The 22,157-nt window shown below is 48.5% G+C and overlaps 1 protein-coding gene across 2 annotated transcripts in view; it reads right to left on the bottom strand.

Moving 5' to 3' along the window:
- Positions 1 to 4,942: 4,942 nt before the first annotated feature.
- CECR2 (CECR2 histone acetyl-lysine reader) overlaps positions 4,943 to 22,157 on the bottom strand; it is a 97,868-nt gene continuing 80,653 nt past the window's right edge. For both annotated transcript variants that reach the window (XM_072873905.1, XM_072873914.1), the window contains 11 exons: positions 18,780 to 18,936; positions 14,904 to 15,033; positions 14,579 to 14,616; positions 14,394 to 14,485; positions 13,982 to 14,108; positions 12,142 to 12,575; positions 10,864 to 10,992; positions 9,924 to 10,746; positions 6,469 to 7,876; positions 5,501 to 5,606; positions 4,943 to 5,218 (listed from right to left, as the gene is read on the bottom strand). In XM_072873905.1, coding sequence (XP_072730006.1) covers positions 5,213 to 5,218; positions 5,501 to 5,606; positions 6,469 to 7,876; positions 9,924 to 10,746; positions 10,864 to 10,992; positions 12,142 to 12,575; positions 13,982 to 14,108; positions 14,394 to 14,485; positions 14,579 to 14,616; positions 14,904 to 15,033; positions 18,780 to 18,936 — 3,450 coding nt within the window. In that variant the 3' untranslated portion in view covers positions 4,943 to 5,212. The remainder of the gene's footprint in view (positions 5,219 to 5,500; positions 5,607 to 6,468; positions 7,877 to 9,923; positions 10,747 to 10,863; positions 10,993 to 12,141; positions 12,576 to 13,981; positions 14,109 to 14,393; positions 14,486 to 14,578; positions 14,617 to 14,903; positions 15,034 to 18,779; positions 18,937 to 22,157) is intronic.

Here is a 22,157-nt window from a genome sequence, read left to right as displayed (position 1 = left end):
GCTCTGCAGCGAGGGGAACTGGGGGCAACCACACCATCAGAAATTCCCCTGTTTGTCTTCTCCAAGCCACCCCTTGGGACGGCTCTTCCCCATCACTCGGTTCAGCACCTTCTCCAAAACTCCACAATGCACATGGCAACACCATTTCCTTGGAAAAGGAAAGCAGAACAAAGCTATCGAGAGCAAAGCAACAGACCTGGCTGAACACAGAGATGCACAGAAGACTGACAGAGATCAGTAGAGGTTGTTTTCTAATTATACTTTCATATTAAATGGAGAAGTGTTGGGGTGAGAAGCTGCAGGAGAACTGCCTCAGTCAGCAGAATGAAAGACAGCGTCTGTGACTAGCTTTCAGATAAGACATCAAGAAGCTGATAGCTCTCCAAGACCCCGAGAAACCACACTTCCAAAAATATACACAGGAGATTTGTTTCGGAAAGTCTGCATGGGAAAGGCATTTGGCAGACAAGAAAGGATCAGAAGCTCTTCCAAGAAAAGTGTCTCCATGTACTTTAAAGTCACAAATCAAACCAGTTGGGCCTTGAAGCTTCAAATTTACTTTCCTCTTTTGTCCTCCTCATTGCAGGCTGGTGCCTTGGATTGCTACTGAGTGGTTTGGTGGGTCACACCATGGAATTTATAGACTGCAAACTTCTGCTGGACACAGCTAAAAATCACTGTGAAGCCTCAGTGACTGGCCTTCTTAAAATACTTAAGTGGAATTGCCAGGGCCTGTAGTGCTTAGATGCCTGAAGCATCCAGAGTCCCAGGGGAAGCTTATACAAGGGCATTTATAATGGCAATTGAACATCTCGGGAACTTGGGAACACCACACACCACTTGCAAAGGGTGAGGCGGTGGGGAGAGCAAGATGCTGAAAAGCCCAAGTAGCGTACAAAGCTCTTCTGAGAACATTGGAAATTTCTGGCATGCTCAAGCATGCTCAACATCATATTTGTTCTATGTATTATATAGTCTCGTTTAACATGAAATCCGTAATTACAGCAAAACACAACCTCTGTATGGGAAAAGTAATAGCTACAGGAAGCTTTGCAAAGTCACTAGCTCAAGATGCTTGCTGAAGAAGGACCAACTGGTAATATACTATACTACAACAATGCTGGGGAATGAGAAAGAGGGCTTACAACCAGGGTCCAGAATTTCTCTGTATTGTGTTAAAATATTATTTAAGATAGTGACACTAGTATGGCACTCAAAAGCCAGAGTATTTTAAAATGCCACTACCTTTCCCCTGCACTGTATGCCAACCCACACAAAAACTACCACTCTGTACATAAAAAGCTGCCATTTTACTCTCTTCTAAATCCCTCCTTAAACCAATTTCTTTCACAATATCTACAAAACAGCCCTGTGCAGCATGGGGTGGGAAAGCATAAACTATAAAATTCACATTTTCTGCTTCTCCCTGTGCATTTCCACTGGTGTTCCACCCCAGCAATCTGCTCCCAGCCCCGTGCCCTCTGAGGGGTGCCAATTTTCTGTGATTTGCTCAGATTGTACCTAATGAGATAGAGCTCTGATTTTTGGGGCATCCCTAGATGTCATCATAAAAAGAAAAAAAAACCCCACCACCAACCAAACACTTATGAACAAAGCATTTGAAAGTCTGGAAACTCCGAGCTAAGATTCCACAAGCAGCGCTCTCTCTCTTAGTGTGCCCTGTCCCCAGGATAGCCCTATCCCTGTACCCCAGCCATAGTTACTCCTACACTATATTAGTACTTTTCTAATATAAACCATGTGTCCTCACAACAGCAGCTCGTTAGTCACTTTAATAAGAATTACTGACTACATCAAAAGCCATTTACTTAGAAACCCTCCCAGGAGGAGTCAGCTTCACTACTCTGTTTTGTCTACCATCTGCAAGTCAAACCCTTCTCCTAGATTTCCATTATGTCAGGTAAGGGATAATATCTTCATGTCACACACTCCATATAGGATCCTCAGGGTATCTATCACTGTCTAACACTCCACTACCCTCTCCAGGCAGACCACAAGCAATTCTTGCCTTTCTTATTTGTCCCCTGTTTTGATCTGGGCTTGGTACTCATCCAGATACCGTGACCACTAGAACCATGTTTTCAGTGCCAGTTCTAGCTGAAGGCCAAGAGTGCTTCAGCTTGGTTGGGTTTTTTTTATAGCTTCTAAAAACCTCCTGTTCCACAAAGTTCACAATGAGCTGAATGAAAGGCACTTCAAATATTCGGGTAACTGTCTGTGATACAGAAGACACAGGCTGAAGTATGGCAGGGATTGTTTGCAGAATCTACATTCACATTTCCAGAATTTCGAATACTTTGCTACAAGTTATATTTTACAGTTCCTCTATTTTTAAATGAGCTATTTCCAATTATTTTTATATCTACAATGAACTAAAGATTGCTTTACAAGGAGAAGCAACCGTGTTTTTATTTGTCCCAGGATTATCGTCTTGAAGAGCAGTTATACTTGCGCAGTTTTTCATAAATACCTACTCCTGTTTCAGTACCTTCATTCAGGGAAGGATCCAGACCTGCATTTCCGAGCAGCTGGGGCACCTCTGAAAACCCACTGCCAGCTGACAAGCCAGCAGCAGACCCTCAGACCTGGGACAAATTTGGATGAGCCATACCATAAAGTTCTTGGCTGGGGAGAGCAGTTACCTGCTTCTCAGTCAAAGGACAACCTTCGGGATCACATATTCCAGTTTATACCAATCCACCAGTGACAACTGCTCCCTGACAGGTGAACACAACTGAAAAAAAACCCACCAAAAAAAATATCTCCCTTTCTTAATGTAATGGCATCTATAGATAGATATTGTAAGTAATTCACATTATATTCCCTTATGGAGAAGCCAGCTGTCCCAGGCAACTCACTGGAACAAGTAGACAGCAGCTATAGTTCACAGGCTAGCTGCAGCAGTGAGTAAGAAGAACTGCGTTTATAAACATGCTTGTGGGAATAGCATGAAGAAGTTTAACTCCTGTTAGGCTTGGAAAATGCCTTGGCCCTACACAGCTCATCAGAGGCAAAAGTACTACAGCAACAGAGCAGTGAGACTCATTGGTAAGAGGACACTAACGTGGCAGTCCTTCCTTGTTCTAACTATTTCAAAAAAGAGTATTTCTCATCTTTTAGGCTTTTTGTGCTTCTAAAAGCTTAGGACAGAAAGAGTAATGGCTCTGTCAGATGCTACTTGCCATTTCCTCAAACAGCTTTGCCAGCACATGGTAGATCTACACAGCAGGACAAACGTGGTGCAGTCGTGCATACTAGTGCAATCCAGCTAAAGATACAGGTGATGGCACCATCCAAGACAACAAAACACCCAGAAAAATTCCCCAGAAACCTGGAGACAAAGACCTTCCCCTAGCTGGTACCACAGACTAAAGGGCATGCTGCTCTTTCCTCACTTCTGCTGCCACTTGTGCTTTTGCTAGCACAATTTGTCCAACACATTGGCACATCCTCCTTTTAACCATACTGCTGTCCCCCCAGTGCAACAGCAGCCTGCCCACTAGGGCTGTGGTCCCAGCAGATCTTGCTGCCCAGTCTTGTAGTGTAGCAACTCGCTTGTTTTACCCCAGCTCCCCAAGAATAATCAACTGTGTTTGTGTGTTAGCTTTAAGATGTGAATAAAGGCAGATGAGATTCCTACCAAACTCATTTGCCAAACCTACATTTGAACGCCAGTGGGTGATGAAGTGCTGGCGTGCGGGGTTTCCCAGTGCAGTACTGCAACTGGTGAGGAAAGCCCCTGCAGACTGCACACAAGCCTCTGAGGGAAGCCGCCGCTAGCCCCATAGGACCTGCTGCTACGTCATCAATGATGACAAGTTAAGCCAACTCAACTCGAGCACACAGCCCTCTCATCCCTCAACCCCTGAGCCATGCCACCTCAACATCTGATTTTGAATCAGTGCTTTCTGATTCACCTGCAACTTGCAAACCCCGAATTCAACTCCATAGGCCAACAAATGGTTCACACTGCAGTAAACCAACCATTCCCCCAAAGCAGCCTCATGCTCCTCCTGCACAGGCAACTGTGAGCAGTCAGGAACCCTGGGGTACTTTCTGCTTCACTGCTGCTAAGAAGTGAATATAGCCAAGGATCAGAGAAAGAAAGGTGGGGACTTGGCTCCTCTCCTTGGACAGCAGGGCAGTACAGATTTGCAGAAAATTTGTTCTACTGGATAGGTAGGCTCCACCCCCAGCTGCACTGGTTTCACTGAAAGAAGTCTAAGACGACCAGTTATGCCATTTTCTGTTTTCTAGAGCATACATTTCTCCTATCAGAAAGGCAGGGAGAAGGGTACTATACTAGCAGAAGGGACAATGCCATGAGTGTCCTGTCCTGGTTTCAATTCCTGGTCCTGGTTTCCTTGTTCCCCCATGATGACAGGAGCTGGAAGTGCACTCAGGCCCTGGATCCAGAGGGGTGGAGGTGGGCGTGAGGGGGGAAGGAGGAAGAAGACAAGAGAAAGAGGAGGACACATTATGCTCCTGAGCAATTCCTGCTATTATGTCAACCAACCGTCAGGTCGTGTCTCGGTTGCAGAGGACAGGAAGGAGGACAGCACGTCATCTATCACACGTTCCCTCACCTCTCCCCACTCCCCCCAAACCCCCACGCTATCCTGAAAGATTTCAGTGTGATATGATTGTAAACAGTTAAGGATTCCTCCAGTGCTAAGCCCACTACAAGCTGGGCCCACCCCCTCCCCCATTATGTACAATACATTCACCAACAACAGAAATTTATTTAAAAAGGCAACAGGTTAAATTCTGTAAACTGGATCCAGCTCCAAAACACACACATTAATACTACAAGTAAAATTCCATCATCATCCTCTTCCACCCTGAAAAATATACCTGAGTTTAGCAGTCAATGAAAGTTTCCGCCCCCACCCCCGCCCTCCCCACCCAAAAAATCCCTCAAACCCTGAACGAGACGCAGTCTCCGGTCACGGAAAGCCACTAGTTTGCGATGCTTTGCTTGCCCTGCGGTGGCGAGCCAGCTGCTCGGCTGGCTGGGGCCCAGCACCGCTCCAGGTTTCCAACACAAAAGCCGTCGCGGCACCATGTTCCACGGACCCAGGAAGCTACATGCTGCTCGGGCGAGGGGAGGGTGGGAGGAAGGCCTGCCCCTCCTCCCCCTTGTCCAAAACACGTGTGGCTTTCGTCTTCGTGAGGTCCTTCCTTCCTTGGACTAGCTCTGGAAGAGGAAGAACAAGAGTTAGAGGCTTTAACTGGCAGCTTTAGAAAGGAACAACTTCACGATTGCATGCCACCAGTTCAAAGCTAGCACTATCTGTCCACCCAGGTTACGTTTTACAGTCAGCTAAGACTACAGAGACATCCCCAACTCCTCTGCAGAGCAGAAGTTCACTTCCCAGCTTCCTCCAGCGCTTCCCACTCTCATCCAACATTTCACTCCTTTAACTGGTGGGAAGAGAAAGACTCGCATTTCAACTCTGCTCTCTCTAGCAGCCCTTACTTGATCCAGAGGCAACACTGATGGTTTTTGTGGCGTCAAATCTTCCCGGGACATGGTTGCTGTAGGCATCTTCGGGAAGGGAACTTGAGCCTGATGCATTTGCATTCTGGAGCCAGGTTGAATGGAGAGAGTTTTAGCACATGAACATCAAGAGCAAATCCCATCTACTTGGTTGAATGCATACATACAACATTCGCATACAAGCATGCATCTCGTGTATTTGTCTTTCTGGCTTCCCTCGAAAACACAACCTTTAATCCATTCCACCCCCCCAATGGCTTAGTTGTAAGCCAAGCCCCCTGAATACTTGAAGAAGGACTGTCATGCTGGGACTATGACAAAACAGTAGCAGTGGAAGCACATTTATAAAATCTGAACAGGGAATTTTTGAAGTAGCAGAATTTTCCACTCGGGAATAAAGTGTGATACACACAATCTCAGTGAGAAGTAATTTTCTGTGAGGGAAATTTGAGACAGAGAGGAAGGGCAAAGAAAAAGGAGGGGAAAAATGGGGAAACATTAAAGTAAAGGAGTTCATAACAAGTTCATAACTTTAGTGAACTATTCTGCCCTGCTATGAGAAAGATGCAATAAAATTCTTGCAAAGAAAATGGTAAAAGCTCATTTGATTAAGAGATGCACAACCCTGGATGACACATTAACAAATCACTGTCAGATAAAACAAAGTACTGGTGTGGGGATGAGATGGATGGGACAGGCTAACAGGTCTCCACGATGGCTACTGCTACTTGTTTTTAAGGAGCTGCAACAAGACTCTCTCCAGCTTACAGAAAGGTCTAAGAGACCTTTTACTCTAAGGGTCTGAGAGTCATCTGTTAGCCTCTCAACAGCAACTTGCCATCTCCTCTGACTTCAACCCATGTCCTTTCAAGGATATCCAACACTTACTGTCACCCAGGCATCACCCCCCCTCCCACCTTGCCTTCTCGCAGAAAACACGATCTTACCCCGAGGGTCTATACAAGTCCTGGGGTGGCCCCCCCATGCCACCTCCACTGCCTCTCTGCTCCATCAGCAAGGCCTGAAAGTGACCTACGTTCTCCTCCCGGCAGCGGTACAGGGGTCCCTCCTGAGAGAGGCCGTTGGCCTGGCCGGAGGCCGGATGATGAGACAGGTGAGCATTCATGGGTGATCCATACGTCCTGGGCTGGAAATGACTGGCAGGATGCCGGGGTGCATAAGGAGAGCCAGTCTGTAGCATCACCCCGTGGGGAGGGAAAGCCGATGGGCCAAATCCCATCCCTGAACCCAGGTGCGGTGGGGGGGCTCCGTAGAGGAACTCCCCCGCTGCCACTGAGCTTTGCCTCCTCGTGGCCGCGTTGTGGTTGTCCAAATCAAGAAACTCTTTGGGACTCTCCGGTCTTTCCTGGGACTCCTCAGACTTCTCGTCTTCAGGCCCCAGATCCTGCCCATCGCTCGGAGAAACCTCTTTGGCACTCGCTACGTCCATGCGGTTGGGAGAGGCCAGGGTGGCGCTCAGTGCCTCACAGCCCTGCAAACCACTGGCGGACCCCCGGTCTGGGAAAGGGGGTCTGGCCAGGGGTGGGTGGGCAGTGGGGTGCCCGCTGGGGCTGGCCTGGGAGTGGAGAGGCCTCTGCCAGTCCGAGTAGCCCTGCGGACAGGCGTAGTAGGGCGGTCGCTGATAGTGGTGGTAGGAAGGTTGAGGCTGCGGCTGGTAGGGGTAGGGCATGCCCTGGGGGGGCCGATACCGGGGGAAGACGCCGGGGTGGGCGCTGCTCGGCTGGAAGCCCCGTGGGGGAAAATGCTGGGGGTGAGAGGCGGGAGGAGGCGGCTTCCCTCCCATCACGGGGCCAAACCCCTGCAGGCCCGGGTTGATGTGGTATCGCCCGGCTGAATTTGGGTATTCCAGACCGGGCATGTAGAGAGGGTGGAACTGGTTGGGGGTGGCCCCCATGGAGCCAGCGTCCATGCCAGGGAGGCCGGTGCCCTGCCCCATGCAAGGCACGGCTGCTTCAGGTAGAGCTTTCCCGCCGCCGCAGAGGGGCTTCTCCAGCAGGTTGGCCGCTAGCCCCTTCCCCTCAGCACTGGCCACCGGCCCCTCACCTGCTGCACCGTTCTCAGGCAGGGGACCCCCTCTCTCGGAGGTGGGCACCAGGTCCCTCACGCAGCCCGGGCCCCCGGCATAGCTGCTTTCTGCCGGCCACGTGCCCTTGCCCTGCCCTGCCTTCAGGTCGCCCTTCACGCCGGAGCCGTCCCCCTCCCCGTCCGGGGGCAAGGCACGCCTGGTGCACTCCATGGGCAGTGGGGGCTTGGGATGAGGTAGGAGTTTGGCGTAGGCCCCGTCAGGAATGCCGATGCATTGAGCCTTCTCGTCCATGCCTGCTGGTGTCTCCACTGGAAAGAGAGGGGGGAAAAAAGTCACGCGTAGGTCTAATTTCGGAAATCAGCCCTCCCTGCCCGACACGCGCACACATGCTCACCCAAAGCACATGTCTCAAAGAGTAATTCCTGCCAGCTTAACCAGGTTTACCAAAGTAGCCTCTCAGCATCCTGTTTTGCTGCTGACCCAAAGTTGCTGGGCAGCTCTGCCTGACAAGTCCCTAACATTTGGATGGAGAAAGCATCCCACTTCTGTGCAAATGGAAGAGAAAAAGGAGTGACTTTCTAAAGCCATGAAGGTCCTTCCATCATAAGTACTCCAAAGCCTACAATGTCCCGTCCTCTACTCAAACTTCTCCACAGGACTGTTGGAACATGGCACCAGGACAACTGCTCTTCTGTGGGGCTGCAGCCTCCTTCCCAAACCCAGCACGCTGTCTTTCATTCAGAGACCTCTAGCATTTCTGAAGTGTATTTTTGCAAAGTTAGGCGATCTTTAGTAGCTCCTTCTTTTAAAAATTCCTCATGAGGTTGCACCTCTCTTGGAAAGATGGCACACATGGACTGAACCCTTAAGATACAGGCCCGCTATAGTTTGCAAGCCACCAATAAGTTGCACCTCCACCGGAGTAACATTGCACACGTGGGCTTGGTCTGACACATGGGTGTGCAGGGGCTGCCTAATGGAGAGGCAGAGTTGAGAAATACAGCAGGATCCACACAAGAGCAAGCTAAGAAGCCAGGGTAATGGCAGCTTGATTTCCTGCTGTGTTGCCCCTTCTGGTCCACAAACCCCACTTGCCCACAGCTTGGGCAGAAGCGCTACCACACACGGAGATCCTGCGGAGCTGATCGCAGCCATATTTTAACCAACTGTGATTTGGAGATGTGGCTACTCTGTCCTGCAATCACTCAACGTCCTCCCCCGATCTCTGTTCTATATCCAGCACAGTTAAGTGATGATGACTTTTAAGCAATGCCACACAAGGAAAGAGTTTCCTCTTAGTGCAAAGCACACAAGGGATCGATAAAAGATGCAAGGGTTTTGATCTCTAGTTTACCAGCTAGAATTAATAAAAAAAAAATTTTTTTTGATCTCTGGGGTTTTTGATCTCTACTTTAGGTTTGTTTTATTTTTAAGGGGCTTTTTTGATCTCTAGTTTACCAGCTAGACTGAATGAAATTTAACTAGAAAGAAACTTGCGATGGCACACACGACACGCTGCCATCCCACCTGAACTGACACAGCTGCTCAGGGGCTTTCAGGCAGTCCTTTTGTGTGAAGACTTTGAGATATTAAACTCACAAGGCACATGTGCATTTCAGAGGAGAAGCTGTACTGACATATACTCAAAGGAGTGTATTTAAACCATTTATTCACAGAACGTCTTCTTTCCTTACCTAACTCTCTGCAGATCCAATTTTTATATTAACTCCAAGTGAGCTCTAGAAGCATCGCAGCCTATGCTTTGCATTTGCACCCCATGGCAAGCTGAGAGCTTGCAGGTATAGCTGGGACAGGGGGACCTCTGGCAGGCTACAGTGAAACAAAACAATCTTAGAAAAATCTAAGCGATGGCTGAAGCAGAAAATATATTCCAATTTAGACTACAAAAGACATGCGTAAAAAATGTGTGTCCTGCAACTATTTAATCAAGAATTTAATTCTTTTCTAGAAAAAGCCCTGCTTTTGTTGCTGAGCCTCAGCCACTGTTTAAAATTGACTCCGGTAAGCCTGAAAGTCAGGGCATATTTTTCTCTTCTCTAGTGGCTCAAATCCAAATAAAACCACATTTGCTGACACAGGTTTTGTGCACCTGCAACATAGTTAAGTTTGGGACCCTAAGACGTTGGAGCCCAAGAGCAACAAAGCTGGCCTGGGGGTGTTCCCTGCCCTCCTCAGAAGCACACCGGTGGGCAGAGGGGCTGCCCCAGCACGGGAAAGGGTGATGCTGTGCAGCAGGTAGGAGGGATGCCTGGCTGCAAGCAAAGGGCCAGGCAGGGAAGGTCAAACGCTACGGGCAGGGGTGCCACGTTGGCAGGCGGGCACTTGAGGGGTTACCTTGGTTGCTCTCTGGCTCCATGGTCTGACCGGTGGGATCCTGCGAGCTCCCGTTCCCCACGACAGGTTTCGGAGGCTGCACGCCGGTGGCGGAGGCAGCGTGAGCCAGCTGGGGAAAGGGTCCGGGGAGGTGCGGCGGAGGTGGCTGGCGAGGGTGGTAAGGCACACCCGGCGGGCACACGCGGGAGGATAGCTGCTGCATGGCGATCATCTCTGGGCTGTCCATCATGGAGTCCCCGCCCTGGCACCCTCTTTGAACCTGAGGTGGTCCCCCAAACAGAGCGGCCGGCGGCTGTGGCATCCTCTGGCTGGTGGCTTTCCCGGGCGGTCTGATATACCCTGAGGGAGGCACCCCGTGAGGTAGGAAATTTGATTGCTCGGTCCACTGGCTGGGAGGCAGCGGCGGCCTCATGGCCCGGGGGTCCATCATGTGACCCAGGGCACGGGGCTGGAGCGAGGGCCCCGGCCCCATGGGCGCCTTCTCCTCCGGCCCCATGGCACCCTGGCTGGCGGGGCCATGGCTGCCATTCCACAGGGCCGGGTGTGCACGGTTCAGGTACTTGTAGGGCCGGTACATGTGCCCCGGCGGGACCTCCGAGCCCTCCGGTGGCCTCACGGGGGGCCCATTGTGCCTCGGGGGGAGGAAGCCCTGCTGGAACTGGGCTGGTGGGTAGACGGCGTCAGGCGGGGGGCCGCTCACACGCCCCAGCTGCAGGGCACCCGTCCGGGGGCCGAGGCCAGCAACATGGGTTGGTCCTGCGCATGCCTGCTTCTCCGGGGCAGCCAGCCTGTGCCCACGGTGCTCGCTCAGTCCCACGGCCGGCTGGGGAGGAGAGAGAGAGAGAGATGGGGTGGATTTCGGTGAGAACCGTCACACTGAGGAGCGGAGGAGACCTGCGCGTCCCGGGGTGCTGGATCCCTTGGCTGCTGCTTTTCTTACCTGCATGGCAAAGTGCTGGTGCTGCTGGACCGGGTCTCCGGGATGGGGCTCAGGCACTCGCGGCGAGCTGTACAGTTTTGTGGGATCTGATCCACGCAGGGGACCAAATGTTCCTGGCATGGCTGGTCTCTGGGGGACAAGGAGGGGTGTGGGAGGGAGAAATAAAACCATTTGTGAAGCGCAGAAAAGCAGCAGAGCTGCTGCAGGTGAGGGGAAGCCAAAGCTGGAGGAACCACACAGATGAGCAGACGGGCTTTTTGGAGATACCATGAAAAACCTGTAGTCTCTTTCCAATGAGGTGACACAGCTCCCCTGCCAAAGCCGCGCTCTCACACCCCAGCCATGTGTCCCTACACTCAAGGTTGCAATACACTCACTTGCCACCCAACTACTTGGGAGCAAGCAAGAAGACTGGAAGGGGCAGTGGTTCACTCCAAGGAGAGGAGCGGACCACAAGAGTATGCAAGCAGGACGACGGGGGAATGTGCCGGATTTCCTTCAAAATACTCATTGCCTCCAGCTCTCCTACTGCTTCCCACTATCTGCATCACAAGAATCACTCTAAAAATTTTGTTTGATCTAGCTAAAAGGGCGATGGGTAGCCTGGATCTCAGAAGAGCAGCTGACACACCACACCACAAGACATCACTGGTTAAAATGGAAAAGGCAGTGAAGGATGGGTGAGGAACAGCCCAGAGGGGAGGCAGAACAGGTGGCATTCAGAGAAGAAATGTTGGGCTAAAGGGAGGTCACTGCTGCAGTCCAGGGTGGCCTTGTGTTTTATTTCATTTACTGCTTTTATAAATACTCAAGGCATGAAATGCAGTAGTACACAGATGGCACGAAGTTACCAGGCATCTGTAAACAATTGAGACAAAAGAAGACCAGCTTGTTCAGCATCGTAAACTGGAGGTTAAGAGAGGAAATGTGACTGCTTTCCATGCACAACGGGGTAACTCTGCAAGGAGAGGGAGAACTGGGGGAGCCAGGGCTAGCACAAGCCCACACGGGGACATGCTGGCCATGGGAAACGTTAGGAGAATGTTCCTAACAGTCTCCTAACAGGAGCTAGCGTGGCAAAGACTGAAACTGTACCAGTTTAACTCTAAGGGCTGAAAAGTTTCAGTTGTGGAAACCATAGCCCTGACCCTTAATCTCTGGGAAAAGGTTCTTGCCATGCAGTAGGGATTTCACAGTAGAGCTTCATTCCCCTTTACCTCCCTCCCTCCCTCCTTCCGCAGGCCTGATGGGTGAAGAACAGCAGAAACTGCTCCTTACCATCTGGCCGGGATGTGGCACAGGGCTGGGCATGCCGCCATACTGCAGAGAGCGAGAGAAACCTCGCCCATTGGAAGGGCCCACTTCTCGAGGAGGCTGCATTGGGTTGCCACTTGGATCCTCTGCAGAGGACGAGGAGAAGGAGGAGGAAGAGGAAGAGGATGAAGAAGCAGGAGCCCTGGAAGTAGCTCGATATGGTGGAGGTTTTCCTCCATTTTCCAGGCGTTGCTGCCTCTTGCCTGGTCCATCTGGGTCTCGTGACCGAGTCCAAACACTGCCTGTGCTGGAGCGGCCAGTCCGCCGGCTCCTCTTCTCTCGTCTCCCATCTTCTCTGATCCAAAACTCCTCATCTGTGTCTCCATCTTCCCCAGGGAAGTGTTTCATCATTGCTCGGTGGAAACACCTCTCTAAGTTGTAAGCCATCTTGGTATATTCTGCAGTCAAAAAAACCCAACAACATCAGGGACAGAGCCTTATAGAGAGAAACAATTAAGCAACATCAGACTTACCCATCAGATAAATCATCTCCCCCCGCCAAAGTTTCTTTGAGGAAGACTTTTGTTTCTAACTAGTTGACTTTGGTCTACGTTCTTAAACTCAATAAGCAACGCAGCATCAGATTTGTTCAGTAATCCCACCAGAGGACAGGCACATAGGCATGACAAAGTACCATTAGCGGCACGGCCTGCAGAGTCAGCATTAACTCAGTGTTCCAGCATAGCGCCAAGAATTACATTACGAGAAGCACCACCTCTGCTGGCAGAGATGCGGGACCTGCACAGTTAGGCAGCAGTGTTGAGAGAAGAAATGTGAACTTCCAGCAATGCTATTTGATTACATTCAGAGGTTTTTCTTGGACTCGTTCAAATCTCTGCTGTATGTTACAAGACAGAGGAAAATCAGCAAACGTATTTATCCATGTGCAGTTTCTAAAGCACTTGCTGACCCTGACACGAAAGCTATTGCCAACACCAGTGTCCCCATTGTGTCATTTCCACAGGACAGTTCTGCTCAGAGGGTCTCCTACTTTTCATTGGAGTGGGTAGGAAGGAAAAGACATGTGAGAGGTGTTAATGACAAGGGCTTGAAGCATATGACTTTCCAGTTGTTTCCACTAAACTAACCCTGAAGTTCATCGAGAAATGGAGCTCTCCCAGGGGCAGTGCAGGAACACTTTTAGTTGGGGCCCACAGCGACAAGCCGGGTAGCTCTAACTATCTTCCCTTTCAAGGCAGTGCTGGTGAGACACAGTCTGCAGTGATGACCCACCATATGGGAACTGATTTCTTTTGTAAGCAACATGTAGAATTTTAATTGGCATGGCAATTAAACCCAGGGTTTCCTAGTTGCAGACTCATGTTGTTCATTCAATAGCCAAGGAACCTAAAAACTACGTTTTCCATCCAAAGGACTACAAGCCTGGTTCATTCGTCACTTTTCTGTGGTACTTAACAAACACTGGGAGCTAACCAGACTCCAATGCTTTTCAAAGTCTGTGTTAGACATTATGAGAAAAAGGGGCACACAGACACACACAAACACATGAAGGAATGAGCTCAGAAAGAGACTTTCTTCTCTTTGTATGTTCTTGCCTTCACCATCTACCAATATGGGAGTCCCTTAGTATGCCATGCTCCAATTCGGCATGACCAAACTGTGCTAAAAACCTTGCTAAAACCCCAGGTCTTATTACTCAGGAGCTCCTACTCATTCGTCCAGCCTCCCAAAAATACCCTGAAAGAGAATAAGCACAAATCAAGTACTGGTGAGTAGGAAGAGATCACTGCTTGCTTTGACTGAGCACTGCAAATAGATGAACTTAGCATCTTACTGCTCTTACCACTGCCTTCACCATTGTACTTAAGACAGTTCCTGAACATGGTCTTCATATCGCCCACAAATTCTTCCTTGGTGCAGTACTGACCTCCATTCAACTTCTTCTCCATGCTAGAGATGTCCATGGGGGCCTGAAACACAGCAAAACCTCCCTTCAGTTACAGCAAGCATAGTGGGGCTTACAAAGTTGCATAGCTAGCTTCCTCACAGAGAGGGGATGGGGAGCGGAGGCTGCTCTCCTGAGAGACAGCCTCTCATCTTTGGTTTCCTTGACTTGTAAGGCTAGAAGGGACTACTGGAGTCATGCAGTTTGACTGCGAGGGTAACACAGCCCACAAAACTTCAAAACACTTCCAAAAAACTGCATCCTGGTCAACAAAGTGCATCAGTCAAGATGGCTGGACCACTTTCCATACCTTAATGATCTGGTAGTAGTTGGGAGCATACGATTCATCAACGGGCTCCAAGAAGGGCCAAGAGTCCTTGTGAGCCTTCACCACATCTAGAACTGGCAGTAGCAAAAGAAAGGTGAATGGTTACACACATATGCCCAGGGGAGTATTTCACTTTGAGCAAAGGGGAAAGCCGGGGTAGGACTAACCTTTGTACATGGCTGTGAACTCATCGTCCAGTTCAAAGCTGCAATGGGAAGTGTAACAGTGAATACGCAGACTGAGGACATATAAGGCATGCTCTCGTACTTCATCTTCCCTTCCACCCCACGCACAGTGCCATAATGCTGACAAACAGGCCTTATCATGAACACTCCTCTAGCATGGACCAAATCCAGCTGTTTCTCAGCTTACTCCTCGCTGTTCTCCAGCCTCACTTCTCCCTCCTCATTCCTGTGAATGATCACACTCCTCTCTTTCCTGTACTCACTACTTCAATGTGCTCGCGTGCTGCATGCCCAGCTGCGTACTCACAGATCCTTGGTCCTTCGCTCTTCCCTGGTAGGGGAACTAGGATCCAAGTGGGAAAGCTCAGGAGGGAGCTCCTTCCCCTGCGCCAGCAGCCAGGCCCTCTCTTCGCGAAGCTTCCTCCTCCTGGCCCGTTCTGCAGTGGGGAGGGGAGAGAGGTGAAAAACCATTCAGCACTCATTGTCAACATCATCTTGCAGGGAAAACAAAGGCAGCTCCTGCAGCTCTCAAGAACTCCAGTGACATGTTCTTGTTCTTTCAGCAAAAGCAGCAACAGCACAGGAGCAAAGGAGGTGAGAATACAGCGCACCATCAACACGCCTCTTCATTTTCCCTTGACTTTACAATCACTGATTTTGAAGCATTACTGTGATACAGATGCTCCCCTAGGCAGCTTCCAGACAAATTCCTGACCATGCTGTAGTACGAATAGAAAATTTCAGCGCACAGACCTAGGCATAGATCAGCACTATGGAAAGAGCTGGTTTGTTAAGTTACCATCCTTCAGATGCTTCACCTCAGCCAGGTGAACTCAAGGCAGCTGGTTTTGCACTGAAGTGGATGAAGAGCAGTGCTGAGGAAAGGGTGAAGTTCTACCAGCTGGCTGGCATTGAGTAACTGGGGTCATTAATATCCTCCACCACCATGGCTAGCTTTGGGAAGACGTGCTCAGGTAGGCTTCCGAGGCCAGCAGCCAGAGCGAGCAAGCTGCCACACAGGAGGGCCACTGGGACAGCTTTGGTTTAAGAGGTGAGAGACAGGAAGAAGCAACGCTGGTAATATAACCTGTGGTTTGCAACCAGACAGCTGGCTAACAGATTGCTTCATAATAGAAAATTTATGGGCTCTTATGAACCTCATTTCCTTTTTCTTATAGGAAATCTGAATTCATTTGACTTGCTAAACACCTGCGGTTGTACCGACTTTCTGTAGGAGCAGAATTCTGTGAAAGTAATGTTCAAGGAGAGATGTCATATGAGTAAGGCCCCAGAAAACAGGCCACATTGGGGAACACCCAGAGTGAAAGAAAGATGGGGGAGACTTGGCTAGTACCCTCTAGCAGAGACTCCATCTTTGGAAAATGCCAAAGACTCAAGAAGCACCAACTCTGGTGGAAGAGTATTAATTTACCGTCTTACTTTGTCAGTCAAAACCAAAGTTGGGATGGGGGTTGAGGGCACAAGAAAACTAGGAATAGCTACAAGGTGGATATTTCCAGGGATGTCCATGGCCAGATATGTCAAAGACCGGTAAAAGAAAGTCCAAATTTTGTGTTAGAAGACTCTGGGTAGCACTGAAGTTGGGAGGACAGGACTTGCATCTAAGATGTCCTACAGAATCTAACAGCATCTATTATAACATTTAATAATGAGAAATCCAACATCAAATTGTAGTTAACAGAGATTATCTGAGTCTATCCAAGCACGTTTCAGTACTTCATGCTTCTTTCATTAAATTAGCATCACTTAGATGACTTTGTAATGGATGCCTAAGTGAGAAAGCTGAGAAAAACACGAGGTGATGATTTGAGCAGTAAAAGGAAAATCTCATGGCAACAGCAGCCAAGAGGTAAGATGATGTCGATTTTAGAAATCCATCAAGGCCTGCCAAGGATCTGACCTGGTAAACTGACAGGAATCAGGGAGCGCTACCCTGGTACCAGACTAGAGCTCAGTCAGGATTAATGGCAGGTCCTTCTACCACAGCAAATGATTAATATAGCATGTTAAAGATCACTGGCAGAGCTCATTGTCATGCTGTTGGCCTGGGTTGAGTCCTACCCAGCAGCTTTCAAAATCTAACCAACGCCCTAAAAAGTACCTCAAACAGCTACAGTGTCATATGTGTGAGAAATAATGTTGGAGCAGCATCTGGGAAGAGAACTGGGAAACTCTAACCTGCTGTTGTAGTAGAAATCTAGAAAGCTGCTTTAACTCATAAATTCAGGAAAGTACAGATGGGCCCAGCAGGAGGCTCACTACCTGGGGCGTGCGTTGGAGTGAGGGGAAGTGAAATCCCAGACTGGAAACAGGAACATGATCTAAAAACAGGCATACAGTCCAAAACCGAGAAGCAGGTGAAGTGCTGATGAAGTTCATCAGAGAGCAGATATTTCACCCTGTGTTTCATATCACCCCTCTACAGAAGACCTTACAAAATTAATGTTAAATCCCAAACAGACTGCAAAATACAAGAAAATCTTTGTTACCCTAAAATCTCTGTCAACAGATGTCCAGTTTTAACAAGTCTGAACTAAGCAAAACAAATGACTTAATTTTTAAATAACTTTCTGTCCATCATAAGAACTGTCATGAAAGTAAATGCTAACGGAGGGTGTGCTTGACAATAAGGAAAGATGGTTAAGAAGCCAAACTTTTACCTGGATAGCTGCCGTTTCTAGGGGTGAAAAATACTGCAGTGATTTAACTGAACAAGCCAGCCATTCAAATAACCTTTCCAAACAGCTTTTGCACCAGCTTAAAAGGAGACTTCTCCTGACTTAGCCTAAACTGACTAGGGACAAGTTTAAACTAAATTGAAAGAAACTGCACAAACCAAAATAAAAGAATCTCTGCCAAGAAAAGCATGAATGTATGCTAAATTGGCTTAAAACAGTTTACCGCCCAGTCCCATGCCAGTTTCTTTGAGTGGCTCTAGTGCCTTTGCATCAGATGATGTAGTGATTGCATTGACCCTGTAAAGAACATGGCTTATACCAAAACAAGACCTTTTTACAGGTACATTTATCTTTGCAGCTCTTCTGGAACTTCAAGATTAATTTTGTCTACACAGATGGAGAATTAAAGCACAGAAAGAGAATATGCAATTTGCCAAGGTGAAACAGATATCTGTGGCAGATATGGAAGCTGGATGATTCTCAGTTTAAAGCACCAGATTAGCGAGGACTGGCAACCAGGAATATATGAAGGCCAAGCAAGTAATTGGATTTTCTAAAGGTTAGAAATGTAAGCAGGTAAAAGAAACTATTCTTAGATAACATCTGGTCTGCTACCAAACATCTGGTAGCAGACTGTTTCATCTTAGAAAGTTTACAAGGTTTGCATGAACTTAATCTTTTTTCCTTTTCTGATTCTTTATCCACTTACGGATTCACAATAGTGATACCACCACACATTACCACCACAGTTTTCTGAAGATGTTCAGCCTTTCCCTGGAACTGCAACAGCCCAGCCAGCCACTGCAGCAAAAGCAGCACATAAAGGAATCCCAGTAAGGGAGGCTGACAGAGAGAAGGTGGTCAGAAAGGAGCTTGCTCTTAGACACCAGTGCCTACGTGTAGTGTCTGAATGCCTGCTGTCTATGCCTCAATCTGATGTATTAAACATAACACAACTGTTTCTTGCAGAACAGCTTAAATCAGCATTTAATTCAAAACCATGAAAAAACAAGACCAACACCTTAAGTTGCCACCTCTGGTGCTCTGTTTAGCCCAGTCCCCTCATCTTTAGTCCTCCAATTGATAAGGCCAGTAACAATATAAAAATACTACTCCTGCTACTTCCATGTTGTCCCCTTCCCTTTCTCCTCAAAGGGAATCCTTCTTTCATCATGCATTGGGCCAAAAGGACCAAATGCTGTTCAGCAAGAGCAAAGCCTGCACACAAGAAAATCCATGAGGAGGCAAGTGAGGAGACAGAAGAGAACTGAGGAACAATATGAATAGCAGGAAAAAAAGTACAGCTGGGACAAGGGGGAAAATAAGCATGATTTGAGGAAGACGACACAGTTGAAGGTTGCACTAGAGAACAGCCACCAACACTGAGGGAGATAGACAAAGGAATGCAAACGGCAGATCTTAATTCAAGATCTCAATCTTGGCTTTGAAAGCTTCCACCCCTGCTTCAGATTGGCCGCACGTACCTTCCACTGCTTTGACCTTCTCCTCCATCTCTCTCTTCCTCTCCTCTTTCAGCAGCTGTTCCTGCTCCCTCTTCTGCACTGCTATAAGGATTTGGCGCTCTTCCTCTTCCTCTCTGCGCCTCTGCTTCTCCATCGAACTCAGCACATTCGGGTTTACCTGTGACAAAACAATGCACCAAAAACTGTAACACATTGGCTTACTGAAGTCTGGGCAGAGGCAGGTTTACTTTGAGCAAGTATTAAAGCATACCTACAATGAATGGCTGGGGGGAAAAAAAAACCAAAAAGGAAAAAAAAGGATTTATACATATGAATTCTTGGATGAAAAGCAACATGTAAAGTTATTTGTCAAGCAATGAAATCCTACTGATACAAGGACAAAGGAAGGAAAAGCAATGGGTTAGACAAGCTGCCAGTCTGCCAGGGATGCACCGCATGTATTTCCCTTCCGGGCAAAGGATTCAGGCTGTCGACACCCCCACACAACACCTCTACCCCTTCCAGCTAGCAGAGCCCTGAGTTGCAAGCGTGAGCAGAAAAGACTACTCTGCCTAACCCGGCTCTGCTATAAAACACAGAATACTTAGGATAGGAAAAGAGACTGGTACAGCCTTGCATCAAGGTATCGTTTTGAGTGTTTTCCTTTCCTGTTCAAAATAAGGCCCACCATATTTCTGTGTGCTAATCTCCCCTGAACTAGCTCTTGTTTGTTTGTTTGGACAGTTTTCCTGCTGGGTCCCCCAACCAGTTTTCTCATTCAAGGACGCCTGGCTCTTTATTGCCCCACTTCCTCACCTCCCCACTGCCAGCAGGCTGCAAGGCTGTGTTTGATCCCACTTAGACTGCAGGCTTCCCAGACCAGGGATCGCCTGCTCCTATTTCTCCAATAAAGTGTAAGGTACGTATATGGCAGTATGGAATTACCTTTATTAGCTTAATTGAATTATAAGACAAATGAATCGGTCATCAGCCACTCCCACCTCTTTGAATTCTGCAAGACCAAGATATGTGTGCCTTAGCAGCAGGGAGTATCAACCAGAAAAGAACAATATGCATACGGTTTTCTCCACCTTCATTTTCAGGGAACAGCCAGCAACCACCACTTAGGCAGAAGGCATTTCCTGAGGATTAGCAATCAGCTGGGGTCCCTTGGCTGCTGCTCAGACCATCAACTTTTCCAGACCCGTTATTAGTCCCCAGAAAAAAATCTGGCACCATAATAACTATTTTGTCCTTGTTTCATTGCCTAGAAGTGGAACCTCGGGGTGTTTTGATAAATGCCTAGAAATGTTGTCTGGTTTCACTGTACATTCGTTCCCCTTCTGCCTCCCCTTCCCCTACACAGCACTGCCCTACAATCTCCCCGTGCAGCTCTCTGTGGATGAGCATCGTGTATTATCTCCCTGTCTCCAGCAGCAACAATATATTAAGAGAATTACACTTCAACCACCAACAGCCACAGAGAAGTGTCCAAGACAGGGTAATGGTACTCCTGATGACTTTAGGACCATAACCTGCATCTAGGGACAGACTGGACAGCAAAAACACTTACTCTGTCCTGATCCTTTTTCGGCAAACCCCACAGCATGATCTCACCACAAGGGAACTCTGCCCATGTTCTTTTCCTTTTCAGATCTTTGCCAAATATTAGTACTCCACTCTTCTACCACCTTCCTAGGGAAACCATTCTGTGAGTCCACACTCCTTTAGGTTAGCCAGCTTCTCCTCACATTCAGTCTAAAGTTAATTTCTCATGCCCTCATTCCATCCAGTTCTGGGTGAGGATAAATTCTCTTCTTCAGCCACATTCCAGCCTTTATGGGCTTCCTCAGACACTTACACAAAACTCCCACGTTTCTGTAATTAGGTTAAATGTTTCCTCATAAAGCAATCCTTCCAGGGCCCTAATCATTCCATTTGTCTCTCTCAGACCTTTCCTCCAACTGATCAATACCCAAACACCAGGATGCCCAGGACTGAAACTGCTATGCCAAGTACAAGAGGTCAAGAACCTACAGAACCGGGTTCTACATTTCCACTTTTGAATCTTTTCATATCCCTCTCTCAACCACTCTACCATCCTATTTTCTACTCATGCACTGCAAACATCTTCCTTTCAGGCCTGATCCTGATCATCATCAACCAGTTTTCCCCTAATTTTCTAACTTTCTTGATCAATCTTTAAATTGCAATAGGAACCAAAAACCAGCAGGTTCTGCAGCAATTAGGAAGAGAAAGGTGATCAGGAACCAGCCACCAGAAGTTGGTACACCAAGATATTTTATTGAGGATGTGACCATCAGCTTTTAGATTCTCCAGCCAGTAGGTCTAAGCCAGCCTGGTGTGCCATACTAATTTCTTCAACTGTTGGTGCACAGGTCAGACCTTCCCTTTCCCTGGATTCATACAGCTTCCACCATTCATGTCCTACGGAAATGTGAACACAACACCCAAGCCACAGCACTCACACCAGGGCCTCTCCAAGCCTGCAGGGTGCATTCAGCACCCTATACTATAATGGCGCGACACAAAACCCATAGCATGTTCCACATCAACCCGCCACAAATTCGGCGTCGACAAAGCAACGGGACAACCTGAAGCAAAGGAGATTCTAGCAGATCTAGGAAGAGAAGAAAACGGAAAAGCAGAAACCACAAGTGCAGTGTAGTGAGCACCAAGAGCTGCAGCAGATGCCTGTGACAACTGCACTTGCTCCCTGCAGCGCTTGCAGGGCAGCAGCAATGCTGGCACGGGCTCTTTGAGACACCTCAGACACAGAAATAGCCAGATTTTCAGAGGGACCTACTGACTGGTGTCCCACTTAAGCCCATTGGGGATGAGGGTGCTCAACTCAGGGTTAAAAAGATAAGCAAACAACACCAAGTAAACTCCTACTAGATGTGATGGAAGCAGATGCCTATTGGAACGATGAAAGCAAGAACCCAACACAAGTTAAACTTCCTTCCTGAACGAAGAGGTGGCAAAGGGATGTTTCTCCAGCTTCCTCCCCACTTGGAGGATAAAAACCACCTCTCTTGTCTGCGACCGCGGCATCACCGCCTCCTTCCCTCCGCCAGAGAGCACTCCAGGACACAACATCACAGCCTTTCCCCCCCCGGGACCCCAAAAGGGCCAAAATTCTGCCTTTTGCTTTGCTCTCCAGACAGTGGGTATCAAGCTTCAGGGGCAGAAGGCCAGGAGGTGCGGGTGCCCCAGGTGCCCCAGCCCCTTGCCCTCCAAACCTTCCCTGCTCCGGTTTCCGCAGCGCTGCCCTAATGAGGGTGCTGCTCAGGCGGCTCTTTAATGAGGAGCTAATCTGAACCACCTGTTGAGAAATCCCCCCCAGGATTAGGAGGCTACGGAGCAGTTATATCTCGG

This window comes from Ciconia boyciana, chromosome 1 (genome assembly GCF_034638445.1).
Source record: "Ciconia boyciana chromosome 1, ASM3463844v1, whole genome shotgun sequence".
NCBI lineage: Eukaryota > Metazoa > Chordata > Aves > Ciconiiformes > Ciconiidae > Ciconia > Ciconia boyciana.
Note: the sequence above shows the minus strand (reverse complement) of the source record. Positions and strands in the feature narration are given on the sequence as shown.